This window comes from Lepidochelys kempii, chromosome 1, assembly GCF_965140285.1.
Source record: "Lepidochelys kempii isolate rLepKem1 chromosome 1, rLepKem1.hap1, whole genome shotgun sequence".
NCBI classification, from domain to species: Eukaryota; Metazoa; Chordata; order Testudines; family Cheloniidae; genus Lepidochelys; species Lepidochelys kempii.
The window spans coordinates 281,698,691-281,715,958 of NC_136380.1; the positions used below are offsets into that span (position 1 = coordinate 281,698,691).

Below are 17,268 nucleotides of genomic sequence, written 5' to 3' on the forward strand. Positions count from 1 at the left end.
GGCAAGCAGGAGTGTCCCGAGAGGTAGATGACTTTTATGGTATACCGAACACCTATGTGTAGACAAACAGTCCGATGAGTAAAATTCCAAATAATATCAATGATTTCAATGTAGTGACCGACATTTTGAAAATGAAGTGTGTAGGGGAAACAATCCATGTCACCTACTAAAATTTGAAGTCATCATTCATAATCCTTTCTGCTCCTAACAGAACTGTATGTTGTGAAACTGGGTTCACAGTTCAATCCCCCAAACTTCTTTTTTAAGAAAATACAATATTCTTACTCAACATTCATCTACTGAAGCAAATACTGGGAAAGACTCATAGTCAGCCAGGCAGGAAGTTAGTTAATAAACTGCAGGCAAAATCTGGATTTATTTTATTATAATTATAATTAATAATGTATTATGGTGATTATGGTTTGGCTGAGAACAAACAACAGGGCAGCCTGAGCTGAGCGTAAAATGACTGCCAAATCCTCTGCACAAGTAACAGATGGTACAAGCATTTTAAGGAAGCCCTAAACATAAGAATGCTGAAACCATGTGAAAAGGGGTTCATGTCAAGCACAGTGCAATAAAAATGCATTCGAGCTGGGTAGTGACCAAGGCACATAAGAGGTACATTCATGGAGAACCAGCCACTTAACTTCTTGGACTTGACCCCAAGCGCATGGCTTAATTTATGGAGAGATTCACAGAGATAAAATGTAACTAAATGGAATGCTTGGCCTGAGGTCTGGCACATTACTGAGAAAGGATAAAGTTAAAGATAGTGTTGGAGGAAGAAAGATGGGGTGACCCACTTCTGCTGCTTAGTGTGAAAGTAAGGAAAATGTCATAGCTTTTTGATAGAGTGAGCCAAATTCCATCCTGAGATAAGTAGAAACAACTTGATTGACTTATAACAAGTTTGGATTTGGCTACAGTCGGGCTTTTTATTTTCTGGCTACACAGAATGGCTTGCAAATCATTATCACTCACTTCTAAATTATTTTTTCTACTTTCCAGGGAATTAATTAATTCTGTTTTCTTACATCTAACCTGCTTTAGTTTATATTACTTCCAAAAAGGTTCAAACTTTAAGAATGCACCTCAGATGCTCTCCTAGTGAATCCCAAAAGGCAGCAATAAGAGTCCAGGGTAGAAGGGCAAGATGATAAATAAAAATATAATTCAATCACAGAAGGACCACCAGCTACACACAAATTCACACCCACTTCAAAAGATTCATCTGCTCAAGCTGGAACTTTGCTTGCACCTCAGGAAAGACAACAGCAAATGATCCATGCAAATTGGACTTTAAAGATAAAAAGTGTCCAAGTAAGAAAATCTACAATACAAGAACCATGGGACTATCTTAAATTCTGCTGTTTCCAATGTCTCTTCATCCATTTTTCTGAGCTGATATGAATCATACAGTAAAATGACCTGCTATAATGAATCTTTTGAGAGTTTTGTGTATATAGCATTATGTAAGCAACTCTTGAACTCTGACAGACATATTGGATGTTCATGTGTTTAAACTTGTTATAATGTTATGAACAACCTATAAGTTATTTAGAAAGAACTCTTTCATGCTAGGTTTCCACATGGGTTGGTGGGAAGGGGAGAACCTTCCTCCACTAGTTGGCTGTCTGAGAGTCCCAGGGAAAGAGGCAGAGGCCAGCTGTAGTTGCTTACTGAGTAATCATTAACACCATAGGGCTGCTTCTCCTCTTCTTACACCACTGTACCCAGACTGACTTCAGTGCAGTAAGTCCTCTTTTAGCCATGTATGTGAGAGGAAAATCAGATCCAGTGCATGCATCTGTCATAACTAGCATTTTCCCCAAGAGAAACCATTAGCCCACCTGGCTGGAGAGCACTGCCAACTGAAGAATACAAAAAGTCATAAAGGATACAAAGGAATTAAAGGTTTCTGGGAAAACCCAAGTGCAATTTCCATCAGGAACTTGGAGGCACTTTCAGCAAAAGTTGTTGGCTGTAGTAATGGAGAGCATATAGAAAAAAGCCCTTCCTGGATGCATGCTAATGTAAAATATCTATCGGCAGTAATGTCAAGATATTTTCTCTCTGCACACAGCTGCCAATGAAGTGCTTTCCAACTAGGTGGGCAGGGGCAAAAAGATCATGCAGTAACGTCATGAAAGAGGCATTATGGCAAGGCAACTGGTACTTTACTCTCTCTTAAGGAGCACATATATGTCCTTCATAACCTCAAAAGGCAGATATATAGGACTATAGACCTCCCACCTAAGTTCCCTGTAGAAGCTATTCAGTGCCACACAGGTGCTCGAGGAACCCGCCGGGGGACCTGCTGCAGCTGTGGGAGGGGCGCCTATCCTCCAGCCCCAGAGCTGCTGTGGCACAAAGAGGCGCCTCTCCCCCCCAGCCCAGGTGCTGCTGCGGTGAAAGAGAGCTGAGGGGAGTTCTCTCTCCCTGCCGTAGCCCCTGGGCACGCTCCTGTACCCCAAACCCCTCATCCTTGGCCCCACCTTAGAGCCCACACCCCCAGCTGGAGCCCTCACATCCCTGCACCCCAACCCTCTGCCCCAGCCCTGAGCCTCCTCCCACACTCTGAACCCCTCAGCTCCACCCCCACCACATGAATTTTGTTATGGGCATAGATATGAAGGTGATGTGTCACACATCACCGCCATATTGGTGCACATAACAAAATTCATTCCACACCTCGGTGGGAAAAATTAGAGTGAGCACTGCCTCCCACATGAAAGTATAGCATGTAAGTGGTAAGTCAAACCTTAATATAAAGTCTTTTTCTCCCTCAGGGTATGAAAGTAATATCCACAACACTATTTAAGGATAAAAATCAAACTGTAAGTACGCTCACTATGATAAAGTATGGAAATCCATCCCACCAGTCAGAGCAAGGGTCACACTGCAAAAACTTGCATTGTTTTTTCCACCTAGGCTTAGTCCACCTAGTGCACATTGTTGAAATGCACAATAATTTATTTTCATTTCGTTAGAATGATCAAACACAGCTCTCTTGTGCATCAGCTTCCATTTTGGCAAACATGAGTTCTGTGGTCACAAGAACTCATAAAAACAAACAACCGTTTTTGGCACTTGAACATCATATTCTCATTCTTCATGGTGGCATAGGATATACTTACAATACATATAAAAAACTAATATGAAGGGCCATTATTAAAGTTGCAAAGTTAGGAAATGCCAAAATTAAGGTTGCTCAGGCAACCTTAATTCAGCCCCCATGTGTATATGCATTATCATATAACCTTTAATTACATGACCACTGACTATTTTTTCCACAGAACCCCTGCCTTATTTAGTGTTCAGGTGGAACTTAGTGATCAGCAATTCAATATTTTATTTTCTTCTTATTGTTTAATGTCTGGCTCTGTGCCTTATTTACTGGGCACTATTCGAACGCTGCTCTGAAGACAGAATTATTAATTTCCCCAGGGGCTTTTCTATGGTGCTAATCATTATAGTATCTGAATGTTTCACAAACAAGTTAATTTATGTTCACATCTGTGAGGCGAAAGGGTGGTATTATCCCCATTTTACAGATGGCAAACTGAGGCACAGAGAGAGTAAGGTAAAAAGTTTCCACTAATTTTGTATTCCCAATTTAAGATGGCCAGGACCTCATTTTTTCAGGTTATTTAGCATTATACAGCTCTTTATATGTCCAGAATACATCTCCCATTGACTTCAGTTGTGAGTGCGGAGTACTTTTGCAAATCAGACCACAGAGTATCAAATCGGCACCCAGAAAATGAAGAACACACAAGGAGTAGTGACCTGTGAAAAGTGTGGTTTAAGGGACTTGCTCACAGCTACTCTGCTTGAGTGCGGGGATAGAATTCAGTTCTCTAGGGCAGCATTCAAGTGCCTTGACCATGAGACATTCCTTTGTCTCCCTGAAAACCCCTGCCTCATTCACTAGACACCTTCCAACCTCTTGAACAAATGAAGCAAGAGTCTGACAGACACTGTCTCCTTTACTACACACCCCAATTCATCCGTAGAGCAGACTGATCCTGTGCACTGAATGAGGCTAAGGCTTTTCAAAAAAAAGGTCACCATAATTTTTTTAACATGGGGAAAAAATTGTGTTCAGTCCAAATGGTTAAAATTTGGCAAACAGGTAATTATAAGAAACTGAAAATGGTCTTATAATGGCAAATGTCTAGCAACCTTAATAACTGGAGCTGCAGCCAGTCCCCCTGAATAATATAGACAAGCAAAATATTTATGTACATAAATAGTATATAGAAGACATCCACACATATATTATGAAACACAATTTCTAGAGGTGTTCACAAACCAAAATCCCTGACTGGAGTCGAGAGCTTGGAAAGCAAGGAAAATCTGGACCCTCACTCTACAGTGGATTTGAGCTAAAAACCTGGGTCAGATTACTTCTGAAATTTTGGGTGGTTTGAAATTGGTATCTGAATGTTGCAGCGTGGGCCCATCTCTAACAATTTTGAATACCTAATGCTAAACTCATCCTGTCTCTCCCATCTTCTAAACTCTCCATCCTTTTTCTTACACATGAAATTTAAGCTGCTTCTCCTCACAGTCAAGGCTCCACACAAGTCCATCCTGACTACATCTCATCTCTCATTTCCTCCTCCTCCCTCTCTATTGCCTAAGACAACTCCAATCAAATTATATATATTCCTCTCCTACTCTTTCCTTTGCATTTCCTTCAATGCTTGGAATTCCCTTCCTTCCCTAAATGAACCTCTCTTCTTAGATTCCTCTTTAAAACAAACTTCTTTGGCAAAGTCTATCCATGGTAATTCATTTACAAAAGAAAAGCACTGAAAGAAAAGTAACCGCACCTCCAGATTAAAACCATCTTTTTGTACATTATATGTATTCGTTGACTAATCCAGACTGTACGAGCCTTGCATCATGAACATGTTTTCCTCAGACAATTTAGGAAATTATAAATAATCAGAAATCCCAAGGACGGATTGACCTCATAGAGTTGGAGGTCATGGGAGCTGCTTCAGCTAATTTGCTGGGTTTGCAAAACCAGTACAATTTTGTGAATCTTTCCCGCCCCCTGATAAAACCCTCTCTTTGTTTCCCCTAAAGTGAAACTTGATTTTTAAAAATTGGACAAAAACCACACCCTGAATTCTCAACACTGCCAAGCTCTGCAGCTGGATTTTATCTCTGGAATGGTCTGGACTAAAATCCAAGCTCTGAACAACTCTGAGCTCTGCAAAAGATGGGTTATGAATTTAGACCCAGACTTGGTGGCTTGAGTCCATCTCTGAAAAAATATTTTTTGGCTAAAGGAAAAGGGATATAAGATCCTCTTCTCAACGAGGCTTGCACAAGTGAATCTCTGGTATACATGCTGGGATGGACTGTGCCTGGATTTTGCACAGGTGCACAATGAGAGGATGATGCAAGGAGTCTTCTCCCTTTTTGCATGCCTGTACAGAAGCTAGTTATAACTTCAGTCCCTGCATCCACAGAGGCTGCTTTCTTCTAGCATCCCTGGGGGTACAAGGTAGATGGAGAGCTGAGCAGAGTTGACACTAGAGCTCTCCATGGAGCATTTGGCACTATGCTGCTCCAAAAGCAGGGTGGTGGCCATCTTGCACAAATGAGTCCTGTATATATTGCTTCCTGCCCCCAGCTCTGCTCCTTCCCTTCTCCTCCTTTTCCCTGTGTTAGCTTTTCACTTTGCCAGCTCTGTGCGCCATTTTCACTCTATTTGTTTTTCCCATGTATCCCTGTTTACAAGACTTATCATAAAAAATCATCATGTCCTATTTCGGAGAGTTTAACCCCCAAACTGCACCCCCATTCTGGACTTCTTGACGTTCTTCCCCCATCCTCACAAAATGGATTCTTCCCCCATCCTCACAAAATGGATTCTTCCCCCATGTTCTCTTCCTTTTGACAGACTCTTGTTCCCAGGTAGACTTTTTTCCCCGCTTACTGTGGCATTAGGTCCTCTCAATCCTGAGGGCTAAGATCCCAATGAGCCATGAACCCTGCCGTCATCCACTGCTACTCAGGAATAGCTTTGAAATGCTGGCAGGTCTGAATGATGATCAGACCTTGTCTGTAAGCTCCGATAGTTTTTATAGAAAAAAAAGGTGTTACCTGTCAGCATCCACTGTCACATCATGCACCCCTCTTTGGATTACGTCTCGGGAGGCAGCTAGGTCTGGTATTCGGTTCAGACTTCTTGTATACAGGTTGAGTCCGCCGTCTGTCATGTACCTGAAAATAAATGTCTGGAGAATCAGTAGGAAATGGAAACATCTGGCAATTATGTTTTGTTCTACAGCTAATGGGCTGTTGAATTCAGAGCTCAAAGTAAAGATTTTCCCACCTTATAATACTTTTGTATTAATACTATCAGGGTATCGCCTTTCATCACACTGTCTCCCTCACAAAGAGATTAGCCTCTGCTGCCACTCTTGTTATTTTTCTAGGATTTTTTGCCTTGTTTGTGTTTAGCACAGGAAAAAGAGTTGTGCTAAATCTTACAATATTCCAGGTCCCTTCATGAATCTGTCTTGCATTTTACGATGCTGGCTGAAGGCAATAGCACCAGAATTAAGAAAAAGCATAGCCCTGATAAAAGCAAGCATTTCCATCTGAAAGGGTGAACAGAAGACAGAGCTTACGAATCTGACTTTACAGTCCTTACTCTGGTGCAATCAGATAGTCAGCTATGCCAATAGTCTTAATTGTGCTCATGAAAAATGGAGGCTGGCTTTTAAAAATTTGACCATTTATGCTGTCATCTTTCCATGTGGTGGCTTCATACTGCTTTCTTCATGTTGTACTGAATGAAATTTATAAGGCTAAAAATTACAGCAACCAGTGTGGTGCTGCTTAATGTAAATCACTAAAGACTAATTAAAGGTGATTGAACTGTAAGCCGCAGCAAGAATTTCTGAGATTCCTACCTAAAACTCAGTCATATCTTTAGGGGCTCTATGGTCTTTAATTAAGCACCACCACAAATCTGTGTAACCCTCAAGATCTATGCATTACTCTCCCAAGAGACCCTATTATCATATTGCCTTGTCTCCCAGGCTCCCCCTTTCCTCATCCCATTCCTGGGTTGTTGTGTCATCCTGTTGTTCTTGTCTTAAGTGTAAGATCTTTGGAGAAGACGCTACTTTTGTATAGCACCATGCAGCTGTATGATACTCTACAAGTAATAATATCAGGCCAGTTGTATATTGGTTCAGTCCCTTTTGAGTCCCTCTGAGAGCTGTTCTTATTTAAGCCAATTGCCACTGGGTTCATGGGGCTAATACAGCAGCCTGGGATTATCAGAGCACATGGCCACTTTGCCAGCAGCCAGGAAGAGGCGGCATAGAAATGGCTATGCCAATTGTATGCCACTGAAGGATCCGCCTATGCTAAAAAGATCCTGCCATGGCTAGCTAAGCTGACTTTTGAGCAGCTTGGCACAGATATTGCAGCCAAGGATTGTGGCTTTAGTTTGTGAGCCCCTATGTACGTTTTGGCAAGCGATACCTAAATTCTGCAGCGATTTTGAGTATACTAAAATGCGCCGGGGGCGGGAAGGAAGGTTGTTGTTTGATTTTTTTTTAATTAAACATGAAAACATCCACAACATATGTCCCTTTGTTAAGAAGTCGCTCCCAATCTGAAAAGTACTGTAAATGTGCAACCCCTTGGTTTCAGGCAGTCTGTTGGAAGACTCCAGAAGATAGCACTGTGCTGGATTATGTTTGATTCACACATGGAAGGTTTCCCTCACAACCATAGATGCTAGGTTTTTTTTTTAATGAAAGCTTAAGGATTCTGGAGCAAATTTATGGAGCAGGTGATGAATCATGTAGTAAATACTGTAGTTGTGGAATTGCACATTAAATACAACTGTGGCTAGAACACAACCAGGTCTGTAAGGTGTCCCCCTCATATAAATAAGGGCCACGGTAGAGAGGCTTAACTTGTGAAGCAGGCCTTCCTCGCACTAATTCCTAATTACTGATGGATTCTTATCCCCAAGTGTTTACAGTAATTAAAGTGAGAATGGGAGAGGGAAAAGAGATACGTCTGTACATACCTCAATGGATCTTGACTTTTCAGAGCATATGAATGTGTATTTTAATATCTACTGTACCTACAGTATGTTAGCTGACCACGTTACTATTCACAGTATATTGAGTCATCCTTACTACCAACGTAAAGAAAAATCACACAACACAATGACTTCATCATTCTCTAATGTGATAAGCTAATTAATACATTTCACATCAAGCATTGCAAAAGCTCCTCCTCTCTTTTTTAACAAAGCACAAGTATAACATACTTTTCTTTATGGAAAAGGGAACTTCAAATATCACTGTGCAGCATTTCACACACTCCTTTCTACTTTGATACAGCAGGCACCACTAAATCATTCTGAGCTGTCTTCTTCCTCTTCTTTTTAGCTCATTATTTAAAACCAGGCAGAGGCATGGAACCTCACATAAGATGGCCAGCAATGCCATAATGTGGATAAGTTGTTGGAACATTACATCCTGTTTCACCATCATCCATTCTTTAACACTTCTACAGAGATCAGTTACATCAGCTCCCCATCATGCTTTGTCTTCCACAGGCTGGTGTGTAGAATTGCTGTGGTTGTTATTGAAAACAGTTCCCCATACCACAGAAAGGCAGGCAGGCAATACACTAAGCTAGACATTTTCACATCCACAGTCACTTAGAGAATGGGTTGTGACACTAACCTGCCCCATCAAAGTGCCTCAACTGTGACCTGCAGAGGCCATCTCTAGGGTTCGAGTAACTCAGTCTCATGTCCATTCCACCTTTGATATCTCTGATAAGATTGTCAGCAAGAGTCCCAATTTGAGCTAAGTGTGATGTGATGTGGTCAAATGTCCCCTAAGAATTAGATTCAGACCAACAACTAATTTCACTTAAGCCACTGAATAGCCTTCAGATGTTAACAATCTTTAAATCACTTGTGATTAATGGGCTGGATTTGATCTACTAGGTATAAACTGGTGAATTATGTCCCATAATTTCCTGTGTCCGATGTTTCCAGTTGTCTGAGCAGACAGAATTACTGTGAAGCTCTGATGTCCACTAAAAGCACCCTGGAATATTATAATGTGCCCTGTACATAAGACACCCTTTAAATTGCGCTTTGCCTGCTATACACTATCTGGTACATTAGGAAGCAACAAAGAGTAATTCAAATATTGATAAAACTGAAAATGAGGCCTTTTGTCTTAAATTATATATTGGAATTTCTAGCCCTCAAAGCAAATTCTTAGAGTTTAAATTACTTAATACAAATATGCTTAAGTGGCAAATGAGTATAAGGCTCCTGTCTGAAGTCCCAAAGACAAGAGTCTCAGAGATACCCACAAATCAACCTGGAATATCATCGCTAGCACATTTGTATTTAAAATAAAAAACATTAAAAAGGTCTTTTTAAGTGGAGCCTGGACATGCAATCTCTATATGCAAAAATTACAGTAGTCTACTCTCACCATCCGCTTGAAATCAGTCCCTGAAAATCAACTGAACAAACACAAATAGGATGCAGAAATGAAAATAATTGTCATCCATTGCTCCTGGGTTAACCAGAAGAAAATAGTGACTGACATATTCCTATCTCCAAGGATATTCCTACAGGTCAGAAATGATATGCACAGTTGAAGAACTGAGGTAAAGGCCAGTTACACAAGACTATAACAGACAGCATCTGACATGCAAACAGCAAAAGTCAGGCCTGTCAGCAACTGCCTTTCATCAGCCCCATCTGAAAATACAATGTGTCATCCAAAAAAATGTAAGAAAAATACTGAAAAAGCCCCTAAGGAACAATAGAACAAAACAGGTTTTACGGAACAGTTGTGGAAACCTCAATAAATACTTTATCTTAATGCCTCTAAAAACTTGCTCCTGCTCACCCTGAAGCTAATACCAGAACTCTCATTGACTTCAATAGGGGACAAACAATAGTTAGAACAGCACTATCATTTTGTTTAAGTATTATGTAGTGTCCACAATTCTACATTTACCAGGTTAGATTTCTTTATACAAAATCCAGTTCAATTTGCCCTGTCCTGCATTAGGGTTTTGGCTGGGTAAAATGCCACTTACCCACTATTGATGTCATCTGTTCTGAGGCTTTTCCCAAGAATGTCCCCATCACTCATGTAACCGCCAACGTCAACTTCAGAGGACACGTCCAGATCACTGCTTCCTTTTTCATTCATGTCAATCTGTGACATATTCCCGAGGCGAGAAACAGCTGCTCGGCGAAGAGGTGTGGTATACATGAATCGTGAGGGGTCAGTATGTATGAAGCGACCAGCACTACTGCGAGGGTAACCACTACCTAAGGATGGGGCATCTCCTGCCTGGAGGCGAGGACTGGCCTGGCCAAGCCTCCAAGTCACAGGCGTGGATCGGCTTGTCAAGCTTGGTATACTTCTCCCATTCACTTCGGTTGTCACAGTGCTGTCAAAAGTTGTCTCCAATGTGCTGCCAAACAAAACATAGAAGTCAATTAATTGTGCTCTCTCTCTCTCTTTCTGAGAAATAAAGATGAGCAAAAGTGGCACGGATAGGTGGAGCGTAGAAATGTAAACCAGGTATATAATAACCCAACACTTTTTTCTCTACAAGATTTTTTTTTATTTGTACACATCAGAGATTTAAAACTGTAGACAAGCTTCCAAATGAGTCCTGAGATATTATTTACAGAAGGGTAAACATAACACTTACATCAAATTATTATGACAAGAACCCCAGACACACAAATATTATCTGTGTGAATCTGAATATTATCTTCACAAACTGCACTGTTAATTTTCCCTTGCAAACCTCTAATGGTAAGCCTGGAGGTCTTGACTGCAAGTATTGTTCCACACTCCAAAATGTAAGGAGTCCATGCACAAATAGTACCTGTGGCTTATCTGGGTCCCTCTAAGGCTGGACATAGTTTCTTCCAAATTCTGTCGCAGATCTGCTATATTCTTTACTGTTCGCATTCTTCTTGTTTCTGGGTCTTCCCCTGAAAGAAAACAAAAACAATAATATAAATTCTGTGTGGGTGTGCAGTCACGTGCACATATCGTATGCGTGTGTGTGTCTACAAATATAGATATAAACTAACATATGCATGTGTGCGGACAACTATATACATGATATAATTTATATATGTATACACATACATATCATACGTATCATTTAAAATTTGAATATACACAAGCTCCCAGAGTGTATTTGTAGATGTGTCCATCCATCCACCCACATACAACATGCACACACCCATCCTGCCAATAATATTGCGCGCACACACACAGCAAGCATAAGTTTTGTGGTGATTAAAAGCTCATTTTAAAAATAGCAAGTTAGTGGAGGGGTCTCGATAAGGCTGAAAAATTATGAATGATACTCAGACTTACAGTGTTTTCGTTTTGTCCCTGTGGGGATTGTGGAGACTAAGGCCCCAATTTAGGAAAACTTTTAAGCACATACTTAAAACCTATCACTATTCAGGAAAGCACTTAAGTTAAGCCTGTACTTCAGCACCCTTCCTCAGTAGGGATTTCCCTTTCCTGAGCTGGAGCCTTATTTCCCATAACCCTCACAGTGGACATAAAACACTAAGTCCCAATAAAATTCATACATTTATAGATTTTAAGTCCAGAACGGACCATAATGATCATCTAATCTGACCTCCTGCATGACACCCAGAAGTTCCTGCATCAAACCCACAATTTTTTGCTATACAAAAAATAAATAAACCCACAAAGATAAAATGCACAGTGAAATACTGTGTTACCCAGGAAGACTGTAAAAGCCTAACAAACAATATCAAATATAAAACATAATAACAACAAAAATTACCAAATATTTAATATACATTAAAATCAGAAATTAATATATTTTTAAAATGGTATAGTTTATCTAGCAGTTTTTGTTTATTTTAACATAATCATTTAACTACCCTGTATTTGCATTTCTTTTCTTTTGAAGAGTATAGTATTAAATAACATACAGTATCACAGATTTTATCACACCCAGAATGTTGCCTATGACAGTGTCCCATTTGTGATGCTTTGTGGTGGGTGGGGGTGGGCATAATTCTAGCAATTTGTACAATTCTGAACAAATGGGGAAAACTATTCCTCCCTGACTCCAGGACTGATCATTTTATGCCCTTATACATCACCTGATTAACCCCAGTTTAGTCAGCATGCTACAAATGTTATCATCAGTTATGAAATTGTAAAATCCTTTAAAAATAGGTTAAGTATTATTTAACTCAAGTTCAGCATTTCCCTGGTAATTCCATCTCAGGATTCTGGTGATATTAAGCAACTGCTTTGGCTTCGATCTCATATTTGCTGATGTCAGGAGAACACCTTGTGAATCTGAATTCAACATGACACAAAAGAGAAGGTCAGAAACACAAGGGGAGAGAAAGGACAGGGTGATAACAACATAATCTTATGTTTACTCAGTAAGGCACGTACACTTCTTCGTACTGCTGGCTTTTTTTGTGTTGTTGCTACCTTTTGTTCCCCTCATGTCCTGTAGGTAAATTTATAGGTGAGATCTAAACATAGAATGCATAGAAATATCAGTGATGGGAGGAAAGGGTTTTCTCACTGGTAGAGCAGAAGAGTCAGAGAGAAAGGCAAGAGAAAACTAAGTCTATTATTAGAGATCACCAGAAAAAATTTGGAGGAACAATTTTTCACAGGAAAAGAGAGTTTCATCAAAATTAAAATATTTTGTGGGTTGGTGTGAAATTTGCCAATATTTTTGCTAGAAAATTTAGAAACAATCCTTTTGACATTCTTGTTTCACTGTGACATTATTTTCACTTTTATATTATATTAAAATATTAATGTTGATACTATATTATGCTATATTTAATATTATATTACACTGTTTCAATTTTATTGAAATGAAACAATTTACGTTAACCAAAATGAAACATTTTGATGCTTCCAAAGAGAAAACTTTCTGAATTTCTGTCCCATGAGGAATTTCCAAAAATTGACTTTTCATTGTAATTTGGAAGGATTTTTTTTGATGTTTTAATGTTTAAATGTTGGAATTTTCAGTGGAACAGAAATTCTGTTTTCCATCCAGATGTAACTATAATGTAGACAGGGGCTATGAGATCTTAAAGTAGGTGTTTCAAAGCAAGACACACCAGGCAATGAGCAGTCAGCAAAGAGACTCAAAGAGGTGCACAACCAGACTGAAACAATGAAAGAGAAAGATTATTTTGTCAGCAGAAATCTAGATAGGAAGAAGGGGGTTTAATTAATTGAATAATCAATGTGGAGGTGATGAAGGAATGAATAAACTGTAGTGAGGACAGCCTAAGGCTGGAATTGACACTAACTGCTAGCTAACCACAGAGGAAAAAATATGGTTTGGCCACAAATGCTATTTAACTTCTAACAACAGCTGAGGATCCAATAAGACGTCTTAGTTAAAAAAAAATTTTTTTTTAAAAAAGGCCCACATACCTCCCATTCATCCAAAGAATGTAGAAGTTACTATGCTATTTTCCTCTGCCTGCATCCTTCAACCCACCAGAATCACCTTTGTTTCACTGGACTGTGGATATACATGCATACAGCAGTCATAATTAAGAAGTCAATATCCACTAACAGTTACCACACCGTGGTATCTATGATACCACAGTTTCCTATGTATTAAGGAATGAAAATAATGTGTCTTAGAATGGGAAGTAAGTGTGGAAGCTGTAAGGTATCCTATGGCAAAAGCTAAATATATATATTTTAAACATATATATAAAGCTAAACATATATATATGGCTTATATGTGTGTTATTAACCGATAGTTATTGCACATTAGTTAAGGTTGCAATCAGGTTCCATAATAATTTTAACTCCACCCCTAAACTGTTTTGATCTGAAAATAGCCCAATTTACTGGAAAGGTGAAGGAAATTTGGGCTACAGGTCACTAATTTTTTTCTCCAGTTTGAAATTTTGGCTAAAGGTACATTCCTTTGGGTTCATGTTCTAACTCAGTTCTGCATCCTGGTACCTGCCTACCTACCTACCATCCATCCATCCAACAAACGCTTCAGACATTTTTGAAACCGTTACAACTGAAACCAATGTATTTCCCAGATAAAACAACTCCTTTCCTCCTTGGTAAGTGAATGCAGTATAGTACCAGTCAGAGAACTCTGTGGGCTTGTCGACAGGCAAAAATTGTTCTGTCTTAATTATACCAGTATAGTATAGTTAAAGTGGTACAATACTTCAAGTGTGGACACAGTTACACAAGTATAAACATTTCTTATAGCTTATTCATGTACATGAAGAGGAATAAAGTATACTGGTATGGGTACCTTTATACCAGTATAACAGCATCCACACTAGGGGTTATTCCAGTATAACTATTTCTGTAAAAATCACACTCATCTGAAATAGTTAGAGCAGTGGAAAAAATGTGTGTAAACCCAGCCTTATGTCTGATGCCAATAGCCCCAACTAAATAAAGCACTTTAGCATGTGCTTAACTTTAAGCATATGCGTAGTCCCAGTGAAATCAATGGGACTATTCATGTGTTTGAAGGTAGGCATCCATTTAAGTACCTTTCTGAAATCAGGCTTATATGTGTATTGTGGATTTGCTTAAATGTGGTACAGTATGCTTTTGGAAGGTTGGGTCTATGACTTGCACTGTGAAGGTGAAAAAAAAAAAAAAAAGGCAGTCTAGTCCCGCTGTTCTCAAACCCCATCTAGTCCAGCGGTTCTCAAACTTCATTGCACTGCAACCCCCTTCTAACAACAAAAATGAATACACAACCCCAGGAGGGGGGACTGAAGCCTGAGCCTGCCCAAGCCCGGCCACCCCGGGTGTGGTGGGGAGGGGAAGCAAAGCTGAAACCCAAGGGCTTCAGCCCAGGGTGGGGGGGTTGTAACCTGAGCCCAGTTGCCCCAGGCGGTGAGGCTTGGGCATTGGCTTCAGCCCTGGGCCCCAGCAAGTCTAACGCCAGCCTTGGCAACCCCATTAAAATGGGGTTGCGACACACTTTGGGGTCCCAACCCACAGTTTGAGAACAGTTGATCTAGTCTGTACATGGTGGGTGGAGGCAGTACATTGGGATTTCTATATCATGTGTAGCAGTGGATGGGGAAATGGTGCGGGGAGGAATTGTTTGTGAAAATAAGACATAATATGCACGTTATTTTGAACATAATGCAAATTGGGATGGGGAAGGTCAAATCTCAGTTCTGTAACTGGACGGTAAGAAGGAAGATATGGTGTGAGGGAAGACTGGGACTGTGGATCTTGTTCATCTGTAAAGGTTTGTAGCCCATGTTGGAAATGTATATAATATATAATGGGATGGTGTAGGAGGATTTCCTTGTCTGTACACTGAGGTTTAGAGGTGTGAGGGGGCAGAGGTAAGGCCGTTCTTAGACTGTGCAATATCCATACTTAACATGTGTATATTTATCTGAGGGACGGAGGATATCTGCATATTTATCCGCCTTAACTATTCATTTCCATATTCTAAAATCTTTGGATTTTAGAATTGACATGTTTTTATTTGGGTGTGTTTTTTTGTGTGTAGTTATTTTAACATTATTGCTAATATTTTCAATATTTAATATTCACTGTTACTTTATCCTCTCCCTTTCCCTTGTTTGTTTCTACCTATTGTCCCTTGTCATATATTTAGAATATAAGATACGTTGGGTAGGGCCTGTCTTTTTTTATTGTGTGTGTACAAAGCATATGATAATGGAGTCTTGATCCTTGAATGGGGCCACCATTTGTTTCCCTCAAAACATAGTATTTCTCTCCCAAAATTAACTCTCCAAAGCTCAAGAGGGCAATATTCTATCTTGGAAATATGACATGTTTAAAGTCTATTCTCCTGTAATCTCTCAAAGAAAAGGCCATTAGAAACTGAATAATCCCCCATTTCCAATGGCACAAAACTCTTTGTTTCTAGCACAAACAGATGAGAAGATATCGGACTGAAATTGTAACATTATTATGTAAAGAAAAGTGATTTAGTATTACTTCTAGAGGTTTCTAAACTGTATTAGTTTTAATTTCTCTCCTTCTTTTAGGCCTTTACTGGTGGGCTTTTGTTACTAAAGTGAAATAGCTTTACAGGTAGGAAAAAAGAAAAATAGAATCAGTAAAAATAATTAAAAGGGTTCTAAATTTTTTTCCCTTCTGGCATGTCATGTGCAGATTACATGAGGGTATAGTATGAAGATTTTATTTGCACTCATCTGGAATGACCTGCTTCACTCATTCAAGGCTTCAACACTCATGATTAATGCAGACATCAAAAACTCTTGCATAGAGCAGCTTTATAGCACACTAAACCATGGATTCTCTCTGCAAATATCTACATCTCTCTCTCTCTCTCTCTCTCTCCCCTGTTTGGGATACAAACACAGACAATCAAAATGATCATTTTTAAAGAAGTCATTGTTCAAGTATGTTAGACTCCCGGTAGTGATGTTTGCCGTTAATTGCTTTATCAATAATCCTGATAATAATAATTCCAAAACTTACATGCTGACTATAATTAAGGCTGTGAATTTGTCACAGAGGTCATGGAAATCATGGATTCTGTGACTTTCTGGGACCTCCTTCACTTCTGCAGTGGCTGGTGTGGCTGGCCCGGGGGCCACTTGAGCAGCTTAGGCAGTCCCTGTGCCAGCCGCACTGGCTGCTGCTGGGGCAGTCTTGGGCCATCACGGCCCCCACAGCAGCAACAGGAATTTGGGTGTGGGAGGGGACCCAGGGTTGGGGGTTGGGTGCAGGAGGAGGTGAGGGCTCCGGGTGGCCGCAGTTCCCGAACAATGGAAGCTGCAGAGCCGGTACTCGGGGTGGAAGCAGTGCGTGGAGCCCCCCTGGCCGCACCTCTGCCTAGGAACAGAGGGAGGGGCATGTTGCTGCTTCCAGGGAGCCATTCGGGGCTAGGTAGGGAGCCTGCGAGCCCCGCCAACCATTCCCCCCTCCCAAAAAAAAAACAGTGGAGGTCCCAGGCTGCTCCCCTCAGAGCACCCATGGCACCCCCCCGAGCATCTGTGGCACCCCCGGCACCCCTGCTTGAGCATCCAAGATTATGGGGTATATAGTACAAGTCATGGACAGGTCACAGGGGGTGAATTTTTGTTTACTGCCTGTGACCTGTCCATGACTTTTACTAAAAATACCCGAGACTAAAATGTAGCCTTAACTATAATTAATGCCTGAAGCA

The 17,268-nt window shown here is 40.3% G+C and overlaps 1 protein-coding gene across 11 annotated transcripts in view; it reads right to left on the reverse strand.

Annotated features, from left to right (window-relative positions):
• NAV3 (neuron navigator 3) overlaps window positions 1-17,268 on the reverse strand; it is an 846,806-nt gene that overhangs the window by 189,168 nt on the left and 640,370 nt on the right. For all 11 annotated transcript variants that reach the window (XM_078851117.1, XM_078851118.1, XM_078851116.1 and 8 more), the window contains 3 exons: window positions 10,939-11,047; window positions 10,132-10,515; window positions 6,127-6,246 (listed from right to left, as the gene is read on the reverse strand). In XM_078851117.1, coding sequence (XP_078707243.1) covers window positions 6,127-6,246; window positions 10,132-10,515; window positions 10,939-11,047 — 613 coding nt within the window. The remainder of the gene's footprint in view (window positions 1-6,126; window positions 6,247-10,131; window positions 10,516-10,938; window positions 11,048-17,268) is intronic.